The sequence below is a fragment of the Ursus arctos genome, unplaced genomic scaffold (genome assembly GCF_023065955.2).
Source record: "Ursus arctos isolate Adak ecotype North America unplaced genomic scaffold, UrsArc2.0 scaffold_34, whole genome shotgun sequence".
Taxonomy (NCBI): Eukaryota; Metazoa; Chordata; class Mammalia; order Carnivora; family Ursidae; genus Ursus; species Ursus arctos.
In genome coordinates, this window is record NW_026623030.1 from 28,467,930 (window position 1) to 28,482,548 (window position 14,619).

General features: G+C 52.3%; 1 protein-coding gene across 2 annotated transcripts in view; it reads left to right on the forward strand.

The window, feature by feature from the left end:
* The window catches only part of GLT1D1 (glycosyltransferase 1 domain containing 1), a 76,630-nt gene that overhangs the window by 46,689 nt on the left and 15,322 nt on the right, over positions 1-14,619 (forward strand). For both annotated transcript variants that reach the window (XM_026514684.4, XM_044389798.3), the window contains exons 7-10: positions 51-146; positions 717-766; positions 11,539-11,582; positions 12,702-12,822. In XM_026514684.4, the coding sequence (XP_026370469.3) occupies positions 51-146; positions 717-766; positions 11,539-11,582; positions 12,702-12,822 (311 nt within the window). The remainder of the gene's footprint in view (positions 1-50; positions 147-716; positions 767-11,538; positions 11,583-12,701; positions 12,823-14,619) is intronic.

The window sequence follows — 14,619 nt, forward strand, 5'->3', positions numbered from 1 at the left end:
GTATCCGGCTCCTCCTCTCCACTGAAAATATCTGAACTCTTCTGTTGCAGGGATTAACCAAAGTGCTGATAATTTACACATCTTCCTCCTGGTGTGTGGACTTAGACAAGTTAAGGACCCTCTTTACTTGGTGGATGCGTTCTCGGGTACGTTTTGGTTACAGAATTCTGTTTGGGGACTGGTCTTAGAGTTTCTGTCCGTCGGACTTTCAGGTTTCCCGTCTCCGTCTTTCCACAAGAGTAGAACTGCTTCTAGGTGGTTACTCTGGAAACAACCAGAAAGACAAGAGCACTGGGTAGTGATCTCACTCGTTTCTACTTTCCCGTGCCCTCGGCTTTCTGAGGAAATGACTACAAAAGTAGTGAATAATTGTACGAATAACATACCCTTATCTGGAAACTGTTTACACACGTCAGTTTGTAGGACACGTTTGGAGATTTGCTGCGTTGCTTGAATTATCCCCAACGTCCATCTGGCTTGTGGAGTGATTACTCCTGGCTGTCCAACGGGGGGGAGATCTGGGTAACGCATAACATTCTAGAAAAAGCCTTTTACTTAGAATAACACGGTGTTCAGTGTTTACATTTCAAATACAGAGAATTTGAGAAAATGATATGAAATAATTTATATTATCACATAATTAATATTAAACTTAATTATGTTTCCATCTGTGGCATAAAACCACTAAATTTTTTTTTTCTCTTTTTCTTCCCAAGAATGGCATCGAGAGGAGCCTAATGTTTACATGGTGATCGTAGGTCCGGAAGTAAGTAGATACGCTGCCACTGTTGCTCTCATCTCTGTCTTTGTCTTTATACTTTTTATGGGTTTTCTAAAATTAGCTGACATTCCTCTTCTAACCAAATTATTTTTTTCCTGTTAAAGTAACTAAAGTCTGCCTTTTAAGAAATGAAAACCAAAGTTAAAGATGACGAGGTTTTGTAAACCTTTACAGCTAATTTATTGCTATGGAGGACAGGTTTTTAGGAAGCGCAGAGTCGCATCAGGAGAAGGTGCCGTGAAGCGAACGTTAGTCTAAGCCGGTGCATCAGGCACGCGTTGTACGAGATCCACGTTACCCCCGAAACCCCTTTAAACTGCACAGCAAACCAACACAGAGCTATTTCTTCAACTGAGCACCAGGTTAACTAGTTGACTTGTGTTTAGGAGCCGAGGGGTGTGGGAAATCACTGTCTATAAGCACGGGGAGATGCTTGTCCCTGACCGTGGCCACTGTCCGGGGAGCGGAGGCCAGCGGAAGGCCTTGGAGACCTTGCGTCTGGTTCCACGGGCCTCCAGGAGATTCTCCGGTCCCCTCAACAACGCAGGTCAAGTGTGTGCGGCTCTGTCCTACACACAGGGCTGAGTGCTCAGGATTCAGAGAATCGGGGTGGAAACATCTCTCGAGAATGAACCTTGATTTACTCCAAGCAGTGTGGGAAATGAAGCAGGCTTTGTTTCCAGCAGGACGGGATGAGACATCGTAGAAGAAACTCCCGTCCTCCGTGGGGTGTCTGTGCCGGGGCGGCAGATGCCACCCCCTGGGGAAAGGCATCGCTCACTTCCTTGGTCCTGTGTGCCAAACCGGGATAGCTGAGCTTGCGACGTCGCCGTGTCAGCCACTTTATTCATCAGGGGTGCCCCCGAGAACTTGAGCAAGTGGGTTCCCGCACGACTCGGAGTCTTAACCTGTTCTGCATGTGCTCCTGTGGGTTTCCCAGTTCCCTGGGGACACACACAGCATGCAGTGGGGGGACACGCACTTGCCTCCATATTCTCAGACTTTGAGAGACCATACGTTTACCTAGAAAAAGGCCACCTAACCTAATAAAAATATCAAGGGCTCGAATCTGCCACATGGAAAAGGAATCACCCCATATTCCACCCATATGCCTGGTGCAACAGGCACTCACATACGTACACACGCCTGCACACACATGTGCACACTACATGCACATGCCCGTGTGCTCGGCGCCAGCCTTTTGGTGCAACAAGAAAATCCCCGGTGCCTGCTGAATGGTAAGTCCCATAGCGGCAGAGTTGTTGATGACAGTGATGGTTTTAATTCTCTTCCCATCCTTCTGTCTGGAGAACGTTACTGAAAGAACAAGTTTGAGTTTGATGCTGAAATCCTTGCTAACTGAGAGAGAGGGCCTCGGGCTTAGAAAGAATTTAGTGATGTGGTTTCTCATTTCCACTGTTTCCATTTTCATGGCGATGTTCTATTTATGGCGCGTGATGCTGGCTTTCCAACTACGAAAATTTTCTTTAAAAATAAATTGAATTGGCTTTAAAAAGTATTAAATAAGCAGCCATACAGATGGTATGCAGATATGACAGATTACGAAAATGCACAGGAACAGCCAGAGTTTGGGAACCAGTTATAAAGTGGTCATGTTCGGGTGCAAGGAACCTTGAAACACAGCCTTGGTGGGCAGGAACGTTTGCCCGTGCCACGCTGACGATGACCCGCTCCGACTCTCTGATTGCGTTTCCGTGTAAGGAAACCTGCCGGAGGTGGCTGGCTTGGGAACACGCCGAAAGCACGGAACATGGGACAGCAACCCCGTCCCCAGGGAATGGTGACCCCGGAGGCACTGGAGCGTGCGCACCGGCCAGAGGGAAGGATGGCCGGCCCAGGTGGTGCGTCCCGGGATCCCCCTGCGACCCTCCCTTCAGCCCACCACCAGCAGGGAAGGGTCCCAGTGCCGCTGCTTCCTGAGGGCTTCTGGGGCCTTAGTGTTCCAGGAGAGACACTACTGTGACTTTGTTGCTTCTACTGAACAATGAGGACTGTTTCTCGCATCCCAGAGGAAGGATGTCTTTTCTACCACTTGCTATCGGGACCCATCACTTTCCTCTAACCTGTGCTTGCCTACTTTTGAAGGAAAAGTGAATGCACAAAAATGTGTCTTTTTTCCCCTAATTTCAGTGCGGGGAAGCCTGTGCCTTGGGCTTGCGCTGGAGGACAGGCAGCAGGGGAGGGCAGAGACTGCGGCCAGAGGCAGGAAGGCTGAGGGGGCTATGGTTCGGCTGCGGCAAGATCGTGCACCCAGACATCCCGCTGTGGACGTCCCCGCTAGGGTCCGCCTACGTCTGTCCCTCGCTGAGGGAGATGGCCTCCTCCACGCCGCAGCCCGGTTTGGGTAATGCAGTGTCGTGCCCTTCTGCGGGCCTGAGTACAGAAGCGAAGGCTCTAGGTCTGGCTAGTTCATATCTGTCTGGTCCCTTTGGGCGGCTGCCACAGAATCCCAGGGATGGGCCAGTGGGCCAGCAACAGACACTTCTGGTCCTGGAGGCTGGAAGTCTGAGATGGAGGTGCTGGCATGGTCGGGCTCTGGGGAGGCCTCTTCCTGGCTCAGGGACACTCCTTGCGGTCATTTATGAGAATTGATCCCATTGTATGAGACTGATTCTATTCCCAAGGCCTCCACCTTTGTGACCCACTCACTTCCCAAAGACCTCACCTCCTGACACCATCATCTTTGGGCATTAGGATCTCAGGGTATGAATTTGGGGTGTGGGGGACACAACACTGAGGCCATAGCAATATCAATAAAAGGTCTTTATCAAATCTAAGGGGTAAACAAAAAGCCGCCACCCGAACCTTGATGTCATCTCAGCAGACAGAATAATTTGAGCTTCTAAATAAGGTAGCATCGAATCCAGTGAGTGACGAACTCCTTCAGAGAAGTTGTTTTCTTCTTGATTCCGCGTGTCCCATGAAAGACAAAAAGACTGATGCATCTGGAGACACATCTCAGACTCTCCAGTAACCTGGACGGGCTAGTGTCTGAGGTTTGCTTGTTCACTTCCTAACTATAACCAGCGGCGTGCTGGCGAGTGTCCAACCACCGGTGCTCGTGGGGCGCAGGGCAGGGGAGCCCTATTTTCTGAGAGCCCGACTGGCCTATTTCCATGGTGTAGAAGCTCCCTCCACGGGCCCGTTCCAAGTTATGGGGAGACGTCTCTGAAGAGCTGAGGTGCGTGTGTGCGTGCATGGCCGCCGGGGGCGGGCAGAGCCAGCCCAGCACAGGGTCCGTACGCGGTGCGTGCACGCGAATGCACACACGCACGCGCACATGCGCACACTACTAGACAGTGCTTCTCCCGCTCCATGCAGCTCCACACGCGGGTCCTTGTGTGCGAAGTAAGCTCCAGGCCAGCGTGGAGCCCAGTGCGGCACCTGAACTCACGACCCTGAGACCTGAGCTGAGATCAAGGTCAGCTGCTTAAATCTGGTCCTTTTTAAAAGACTGTCCTGGGCCATCCTTTGCTATGTGGCACTCTTCTATTCCATGTCATTTTTAAAAAGCTTGTTTTTACCCAAAAATCGATTTCATGATTTGCTTCCTAATCTGAAGTGTGAAAATCACTGGCTCGGCCACGCTGGATGGTGTGCGCGTGTGGGAGTCCCACTAAATGTGTGTCCAAGGCCATCATGCTGGCGGCTTCCGCCACGAGAGCCTCTCCCCAGATGCTGGCCTGGCTCTGCCAGGACCCGGGCGCGTACGCTCCCCCGACCGCCGCCGAACCCAGCCCACCTGCATCGTTACAAGATTTCCAGACATCTCTCAGCTTTCATGATCAAGGATTCAATCTGACATCACGTCTGAATACAGAATGAGGAGGGGGTTCAAACAGTTTTACACTTGAATTTGAATCCTTGCTACAACGTTATCGGTTAAGAATTTGGAAACGGATTTGCCAAGTGGTCCAGAGGTCAAACCGTGGGAGGCACTGAAACGCATGCTTTACCACTGTGGTGTTTAAGAGACCGAACCCCCTGAATGTCACCACGATCGGTGGCATCTGATGGGAGTCCACTCCTCATTCCCTGTCCTCCTTTGTTAACTGCAAAGCTCAGTGGCTGAGTAAACTCGTTAGGTATGAATTACACACTTTTGGAGGTCACACGCCGACCTCTCAGTACAAAGCTGCACTGACTCCGTGAGCCGAGGCGTCCGGAACAGCGCGCCGTCTCTTACTAGGGAATCACTGTGGTGCACACAGCTGTGGTCCTTCTGGTCCTTCCTCTGCACGGGGCCCTGTCCTACAGGACACGCCAGCGAAGAAGAAACAGTGCTGCTCAGCCAGTGCCCCTTGGCTGCAGGCGTGACACCAACTCTAGCAAATGCAACTTACGGGAAGATGACAAGAGCCACCAAGAGAATGGTTGGTGGAGCTGGAGACGAGAAATTCCAGAGGCCAGGGAGTCTTAGCCGGGAACGTTCCCGGTGGCCACCCCCCCCCCCCCCCCCCCCCCCGGGGAAGAATGAGCTCCACCCACTTCTTAGTCTCTGGATCCTTCTGTTCAAGGTCCAAGATCCAGCTTGGGAGGCATCCCATCCTGTTGTAAGGAGAGGACCGGGCACCCGGTGCCACGTTGACCAGCCGTGTCCGTGGGAGGAGGTGAGGAAGAACAGAAGGAAGGGGGCTTTGGCAGAAGAGGTGGACGCCGAAGGGTCAAAGGAGAAAATAGGTGTTCGCAGCACGTGCAGATGCCCCGTTTGTCCTGACCCTCAGGCGAAGGAAGGGAAGACGTTTGTCGGTCAGTTGATGGGAGTAATCAGCCACCACGTCTGGTCCCTGGCATTGCCTCAGTGCTTTCCTTCAGGGACACGGGAAGAACGCCCCTTAGCGGGGAAAACTGTGCCACTGGCAGAACTTGGCGTGTCCTCCTCTGGAAGTATTGCTGTGAGACAGCGATGGCGGGCGGAGTCTGGACAGGAGACCGGGCTGCCGTTATTAATTCTGTCGTTCGTACAGAGGGGGAGCAGGATGTACGTGTGTGCGTGCATGTTCACGTAGACGGAACCTGACTTCTCTATTCAGCCCTGCAGGAAATACTTACTGAGTGTTATACTCACCCTGTGCTGTAGGCACGTGGACGCACCCCAGGGACGAGAGCAGACCCGACGCCTGCCGTCAGGGGCACGGAGCCCAGTCAGCAGACAGACTGCGGCTGTGTCCGCAAAGGAGAGCCCAGGGCTGCGGGGCGTTCACACGGGCTCCCGCCGTGTCCCGGCCCAGCCCAGAGAGCGTGTCGCCACTCTGCTCACCAGGTGGCATCTACCGACTCTAGCGAGCATTTATAAAATCGTAGCGTGGATGTTCTTAGGCTGCTTGAGAAATCACCGATGCTGTGTGTGTTTTATTTTTTAGATGCCATACACACGTTTGTGTTTGTGGCAATTCTCAGCAAGAACGTTTTAGAAAGCCGGATCTCCGTCCCATACAGAAGCTCATAATCACTGCCACTCACTGTGCTGGCCATGAGTTAGCACCTTGAGACCAATGGCCTCATCCGTGTCCTACAAAGGGTAGTTCCACGTGGCCGTGTAGCACAGTGGCTGCAGGCATGGACTGTGGAATCAGCTGGGTGCCCCTCGCCTCTCTGTGCCTCAGCTTCCCCATCTGCAAAGTAGGCATGACCCAGACGATGCCACCTGCCTCACCGTTTCTCGTAGGGACTGAGTATGGCGCGGTGTCGCAAACGCACCTGGCTCACAGGCAGCAGCCGACGACGTGACGTGGAAAAGAGCTGTCCCTGCAAATGTTTTCTTCCTGCATGGACGCAACAGTAATCTGCTTTAGCTGCAGGATGGTCTGAGTCTGGCTTTGGTTTTCTGTTAAAGCTTCTTGATCTCTTAGTTCAACCATTTTAGCAAAGCATGTGCTTTCTGCTTCTAGGAGGGTCCGGAGTGGGTGCATTTGCTGGTGCTCTTTGAGAAGGAGTGTGGTGTGAGCATTCAGTTTGAGCATGACGGTTTAATGACTTCCCACGATAACTTCTTATATCAAAGATGATTTTCCTTAAGCCTGGGAGTTGAAACAATAGCTTTTGCTCAGAAATAAATAAGCTTAGAGGGAGGAAATGAGAATTTTCTTTGCTGCTTGCCATGCTTTTGTTTTTTAAAATTTCATAACATGTGCTTTCATTACATAAAAAATCTACCCTTCTTTTTTTCTTTATCTTGTATTTTGTTCCAGTTGGCTTCACTGGGAGATGTGAAAATGAACTCATGTGGAAGGCAAATCCGGAAAAGTTTAATGCAGTTCGTACTTCCGACTTGGAAGCTGTTATACCTTCAGCTGAATTTTAGTTAATATGCTAGGTATTTCAGCAGACTTTCAAAATTTTCCTTGAGGAATTACTTTTCTCTAAATTGTTGATCGTGAGAGAAGCATGCTAATAAAATTTAAAATGAGGGGTCTCTAACTGAAAATGATCATAAGTAAGATACGAATTTGAGAATATGTAAAGCCAAAAGAAGGCTTTCATTAGCCTGTTCGCTTTTTTCGTGATAAGATGTTGGGGTTATAATGTAGTTCAATTGTTTAAGATCATTTCAACAGAATCAGGAACGAGAAACGGAAGGGAAGAGCCAGCTGGAAACCTTGCATTTAGCAAATATTATCAAGTGGAGAGCTGTGTGCAAGACACCGGGCCTGGCCCTGAAGGGAAAGGGACACGCATACGGGGGGGAGGGGGGGAGCGAGGCGGACAAGCAGGAGACGAGGCAGGCCTGAGTTTGGAAGCAGCTGGAAGGAAAGTGGGGGAGGAAACGTTGCTTCTGGTTTAGATGATCGGGGAAAGTCGCCCAGGGAGGTGGCATCTGCCTGTGCCCTGGGGTTGAATAGGTGTTAGGGACGGAGGGGGGGCATTCCTGGTGGTGAGAATGGCAACAGAGAAGAGGGAAATAGCTGCAGATGGGATATCGTGGGGAAATAAACAGATAAGCAGGTAGTTATTCCATAATCCATGTTGGCTTTTTATGAACTAGTTGATAAAATCCCTGAGTAGACGGCAGAGAGGCAGGGGAGTGTGGTTTTAAGAACTCGGGCTCCTGGCCCCGCACCTTCTAGCTGTGTGATCCTGGTTAAACTACATGAGCTCTCTGAACTTCACTGTTCTCTTGTGTCAAGTGGGGTAATCGTAACAGGATCGTGGGCAAGAAGTAAGTTAATGCATATAGAGAACTTCACGTAGGTTAGGCCCAGAGTACATGGCAAATAAATACTGGCTCTTAACGGCAGTAAACAACAAATCGTCTGTAAGTATGGGTTTTTCCTGTAAAGACGTTTCAAGGAATAGAAGTGTGTTGCAGCCTCCACGGGTCCGTCTCTAACCCCGGCACTGGTTCTAGCTGGCCCAGCTCCACCGAAGAAGGGGGCAGGTAAGGAGGCCTCAGAACAGGGTTCACGCAGATCCCACTGCCTGTCTTGACCTGGCACAAAGCACCAAGGAAACGGACTACAAAAGCCACCTGCAAGCTGAGCGCCCTCTGCTGGCGGCCGAAGAAACCTCGTCCTTCCAGGCCTGCACGGGGGCATTCTGGAAACTGTCCTCATCAGAAGTAATGTTGCGACTTCGCTTCTGACATCTGCTGCAGAAATTGCCCGGGACTTCCAAACAAATCTGAGCTTCCAGGGCTCAGCTGTCGGTGCTTTGCAAGAGGCAAGTGAGGCCTATGTGGCTGTCCGTCTGGAAGACACCAGCCTGTGTGCTATCTGCGTCCAGTGTGTAATGTTGCCAAGAGACACACAGCTAGCACGCCGCACACACGGAGAACGTGCTCAAGAATCCTCTATGACGGGAAACAGTTCATTCTCAAAAATAAAAACCGGGGCACCTGGGTGGCTCAGTCGTGACGCGTCTGCCCTCGGCTCGGGTCATGATCTCAGGGTCCTGGGATCGAGTCCCGCCTCGGGCTCCCTGCTTGGAGGGGAGTCTGCTTCTCCCTCTGCCTGCTACTCCCCCTGCTTGTGCTCGGTCTCTCTCTCTCCCCTCTCAATTGAATAAATAAAATCTTAAAAACAAAGACCAGAAAACCCCAACAAAATGTTCTCTGGTTGTTATTGTTAGTCCTGAACGTTAGAGTTTCCCCCCCACAGGGTCAGAAGGTAGCGAGTATGTGATTGTGAGAGGAAACACGGAGTCAGAAATCAGGTCTTGGCAGTGTTTCCACTTTGATTTGTGTGAAATTTTTAATATAAACGTGGAGACTTAAAGCATTTGTGTAGGTCGAAATGCTTCAGCAAGAAACCTCAGCAACCGAATTTTATAACAACTAGACACAAACCTGTTAAGTGTTTCTGGATCATGCGAGCGTCTGGATTTTCCTAGAGGAAGCAGATCATTTACGGACGGCAACTACATGGTGTTGGCCGCACCTGCACCAGACGCGGGGTCCGCCCACTCGGCCTTTTCTCCCCGAGTCGTCCTCTGTGTGAGCGCATCTGTCCCCTGTGCTGTTCCTGTGACTTTGCTCTTAAAATAACTCTAAAAATGTCGTTTCAGGGGATAGTTCCAGTGTTCCCTGTGCACCCAGATTTGATGTGTTAGCTTCCTGGGACACCTGTCAGTCAGTGCCAGTGGTGTGAAGGATTTGGGGTCCAACACGCGCAACCAACAGACTCACGGCATTCCCTTGCCAAAAGAAAGTGAAATGAAGGTTCTGGAAGGCACAACATACTCTCAGTTGGCATGATAAAGTATGGGGTACTGTCATATTCATTAAACCGCCTTGTTCTGTAATTGCTAATACCTACCAGTAAACCGTGAGTGAGACTAGAAACGGAAGCTGCGTTCGCCACTCGCTCATCGGAGGACGGGACGAGCCGGCAGACGCTGTGTTAGTAAAATGTGTTTATGCTCTCCTCCGTCTGTATCTTTGAGGAAGAGCTCCGAGTTTGGTGTCACACGGGCATACATTTAAGAACAACTGTTATTTTAAAAGCTGTATTCATTGTTGATGGCACCAGGGCAGGGACGGCCAAGGGCAAAGCCGCGGTCTGCCGTTGAGTTTGCACTCGGGCGAGTCCCGTGTGAACATACGCTGTGGCTCGGGCTGTGGGAGCCCTGTGACAGTGGGACAGTGTCCCCTCACATCCTCCGGATGCCTCCGACAGTAAGCCCACCCAAGAAGAGGCCAGGCACACAGGCTGTACTCCAGTCTGATTTCCGAGGGTCGCGAATGTGTGCGTCCCCGTGCGAACACTGCGATGGCCGCCAGGCGCTGGGGTGTGTTGCTCTCACCGCTCCGTCCCGGGCGTGGAGATGTGTGGCAGTATCTCTGGGACAGTGTGCATGTGAGGTGACGTCTACAGACCTTTCTGTTCCAGTGCTGAGATCTGAGCTCTCACACACATTCTTTCCAGAAGGATATTTAACTTTTCCTTCTGCTGCACCGAAGCAGTCACCATGTCTCAGGCCGTCACGAGCGCTGCATTGTTGGGGCTCATCCGATCCTCCCCACCATCCCGAGGCCCTGTGACGACTCTCACTTTGCAACCAAGGAAGCTAAGGCCCAGAGAGGTCCCGTGATGCAGGCACGGCCGGGAGCTAGCGAGTGGCTGCGGGGCGGACCGTGGCCTCTCCTTCTGACCTTACACAACTACGAATGGGTCTGCATAAAACCCTGAGGCCGCTCTGCAAGGAGTAAAACGCAGGGCCTTCAATCTGCACTAATTCAACCCGTCAATCAGCAGGGGTGCAAAGACACAAAACAGGCCCGGTCCCAAAGGACACAGTGCCCCCGGATGCGAAACAGAAGGAAAACCCAGGCTCGAGGACGTGACGTTGTGACTAACTAAAGTTCTACTTGGCTTTTTTTTTTTTTTTGAGATATAATTTGTATGCCATCAGAAGCACCACGTTAAAGTATAATCCAGCGGTTTTTAGTATATTCATGCAGTTTGCAGACGTCACCCTAGTTCGGGTACGTTTTCATCCCCCCAAAGGAAACCCCAGACTTGTTAGCAGCCGCTCCCCACCGTCTGCACCGCCCAGGCCCTGGCAACCACTTATCTACTTTCTTTCTCTCCGATTTGCTCATTCTGGGTGTTGCATGGAAATGGAGTCACTAGTGCGTGGCCGTTAGTGCCCGGCCTCCTGCACGAACGTCCTGTTCTCTGGAGTCCTCCGTGTGGGAGGTGTTAGCGCTACATCCCTTCTCGTGACTGAGTCATATTCCGTTGTGTGGATGGACCCGTCTGTCCACACATCAGCTTGATGGACGTGCCCTTGGCTTTAACATTGTGTTTCTGGGAAGGCTCCCTGTCAAAAATAGAATGTTAATTTTGTCGGGGCCTTTGTCTTAGATCAGCTAAGGATTCCAAGTCATCCTGCCTCAAAGATTTTATGACAAAATCCGCCACTGCAGGGAATCAGCTGACCCTTCCTTCCACGGGAGTGTCGTGTGGCCGGCGGCTGCCCCGTGGCTGGGCTTGCCTTCTGCTTCCAGACCTTGAGCTGGGGGAGGGGTGGCCCACCGTCCTCGGGGCTGCAGCAGGCTCTCGTCTGACACGTGCAACAACAGTGGACAGGAGGACGTGTGCATTTCCCCGAGCTCCCTCCTCAGGGCCCCTCTCTCCCTCTGTATCATTATGTAGGAGCAGAATCAGGGTCTTAGTGCCTATTGGGCTTGACTTTTTCCTTCCTTAGTTGTTGAGTCTGGCTCTGTGGCCATGATACACCGTTCTTGAGACTTAGGCTCACGTCAGGCTTTTCCTAAAATCTTTGTCTTTTTTCAGGTTGACCCAGTGTTTACAAGGGAAGTAAAAGCCAAAGTAAAAAGGTAAGTGGAGGAAGCGACCAGAATTCTGCAGGAGAGGAAGCCCACTGGCCAATCCATCAGCCCCACTCCCATGCTTGTGCAGCACTCACCGAGCCCAGGCTCTGTTGCCGGCACTTCCCAGTGCGGCCTCGTGACCGTGTCCCGGGAGATCCAGGCGCTCTTACTCCCCCCACTGACAGGAAGGGTGTGTGTGGTAGCAATCCCCTGGGGAGTGGAGATGCCCATCCTCCCTTGCTCAGGGAAATACTGATGAAAACCACTTTGCAGTTATAATTTCCACTGATCACACTGGCCAAAACCGAAAAGACCTAAAATATCAAGCACTTGATAGAACCGCAGGAAGCCAAAGGGCCTTTGCTCGCCTGCCGCAGACGCTCCAGAAGGCAGGCTTACGGCCGCTGGGCCAACTGCTCACGGAAGAAACCACCAGATGTGGCTGGCCCAGGACCACATCCTTAGGGTGACAGGTGGCCCCAGGGCCCCTCCAGCGAGTTCCAAGTGTTCAGCGGGGGGACGGGAAAGGGCAGGGACCCAAAGGGTTTTCTCCCATTTGGGTCAGCCCCCTTTCAGGTGGTTTCCTCACGATCCCCCAGGATGGCCCCCCATGTCACCAGCCACCCAGTCAGCACAGGGGACTGGGAAGTACCGATCCCATCCCCACAGATATGCGGGCGTCTTTATATTGCTCAGAGACCCAGAGCGCCCACAGGTAAAACTACAGGCAGTTATGTGAGTGGCAGACAGGCTGTTGGATGGACACGGATCAGTGTTGTGGATGAAAAAATAAGACAAAACGTGTATATGTCCACTCTGGGCGGTGGGCACCTGGGTGCTTGTCTCTATTTTAGAATTTCTGTTTATTAGATGTCTGTTATTGTCCCTATTAGTATTTTTTTAAACAAACGTTTGAAAAAAGGTCGCCTTATTAGAAAAAGTGTCCAGCACCTTCTGTCTGGCCTCTGATACCTGGGAGGCACAATTCACAGTGACGGCGGCTCATCGGGGGTGGGGAAGGGGAGAGACCCTCATCCCCGTACGGTGCTGTCTGGAGAACTACTGTCCTCCCCCGGCCCCCCCAAGATGCCCGGCGGCAGAGAGCTGTCCCTGCTCCTGTTTCAGGACGGCTGGGGTGCGGCTGCTCGGAGAGATGCCGCAGGGGGACCTGCACGCAGCGCTGAGGAACTGCTTCGCCGTGGTGAACAGCTCCATGTCCGAGGGCATGTCCGCCGCGATTCTGGAGGTAAAGACCCAGCCCAAGTCCCAGAGGCGGCGTCCAGAAGCCGCACGTCCCTCCTGTCCCACCCATCCCTCCCGTCCCCCTTTACGGAGGGGATGTCTTTGCCGATCAAGGTGTGCGCCGCTCAGAGCCACAGAGAACAGCCTTTCTTTGGAACCTCAAAAGTAGTTTTTAATTCTATCTGAGACTAAATAATGTATCATTTCCTTTCGCTCTGCCACTTGTCCTTGATAGCTACAGTATAAAATGAAACTAGGGCCCCTCTGTGACCCACTAAGTATCTTTGATGGAGGGGGCGCCATGAAGCGGGGCTGACAGGTGCACGGGGAGGGGGTGGGTGGGGCGGGCCGGGAGAGCTGATCCCTCATCCGGCATTCGGCTCCAGAACGGACTTGCCTTTCTCCCGTGCTGTTGTCACGGCGTGGCGGGCTGGACTCCTTTTGAAGGGCGAGCTCAGCACAGGGCGGCCTCTGATGCCCCCGTGCAGAGCAGCGCTCACTGCCGGAGTTCCCTCGGAACATTCCGTCACAAGCCACGGCACGCGTGCGGTCGCGTACAGCTCGGAGCACGTGCCGCGGCCACGGCCCACGTGCGTAAGCACCAGCTCACGTGCGGGCTGCTGGAGAGAAGGAGCGCGGGCCGCTGGCCTCCGGGACTCCGAAGCAGGTTTCAGGGGTTCCGTCTCGCGGGTGAGAAAGGCCTGCTTAGAGCGATGCCGTCCTTTCCTCCTGTTCGTAACATCCTTTCCTCCTCTGGACACCAGCTGGATTCACTGAACTTGGCGGCAGAAGGCACAATTTCATGTTTCACACAACACGGTAAATCACGACAGCAGCCGACAGAATGACCCTCCTAAACTGAGGGACCGGCTGATGCCTCGTGCCGCCTCTGTCCTTGCGGCAGCCTTCAAAAAGGCAAAACCCAAAGCAACAGCGGGAGCCGGGGTAGAAGGTGCCAGCGCCGGGTGCTTTCGGAGCCCACAGCCCGCCCGTGCTCAGGCACAGCCCACGGCCCTCCACGCCGGGGTGGCGTCCCGGCTCTCCCAGCCGCACTCTCACGGGAGCCTCCGCCCTTCGCACCGGCTTCAGAGAGGCACGTCCTCACCCCCCCAGTCCTCGAGCCGGTGCCCAACTGCTCCTTTGTAAATACACAGTTTCTTGTTCAAGTTCCCAAGAAAAAGCGAAGTCGAATTCAGGAATGATTTCATCACTGGCGCAGCGCATCTCACGGCCGATGACTTGCTGTCAAGTCTCGTTTCCTTCAAAGGCAAGGCAGCTGTTGGCGAATGTGACGGTCTTAAATGTTGATGCTGTGCTCCTTTTGAAAACTCCAAAATAACCTTTGGGTTGAGGGTTTTGAATGAAGCTGATTTTAGGGGAGTGGTCTGGGTGCATTTCATTAGAATCCATTCAAATAACCAAAGTGGTTAATCACAGAATGAACACGTATCACTTTTGAAGGAAGGGATCTTTCGACCTCCCAGAATTAGCTTTGTTTTCTCATGGAAGCAATAAAAATCTCATTTGCTGAAATCCATCTCTTACCAAGAAACTCCACAAATCAAGCTCAAGCTGGAAGTGTGGGCGGCAGGGTGACTATTCCTACCGCGAATCTGTGGTTGCAAGTTTGGGCTTATTATGGTGTTGAACATGCCACAGAACAAAACGGAAATGACACGGAAAAGTATGTTCTTACCTCAGTCCTGGCTCTCCTCCCCACCCCAGAACGCACACGCACGCACACACGCACACACTACCGTCCCCGTCAAAGTTTCTGCTCCCCAGGGGGAAGGCAGGCCAA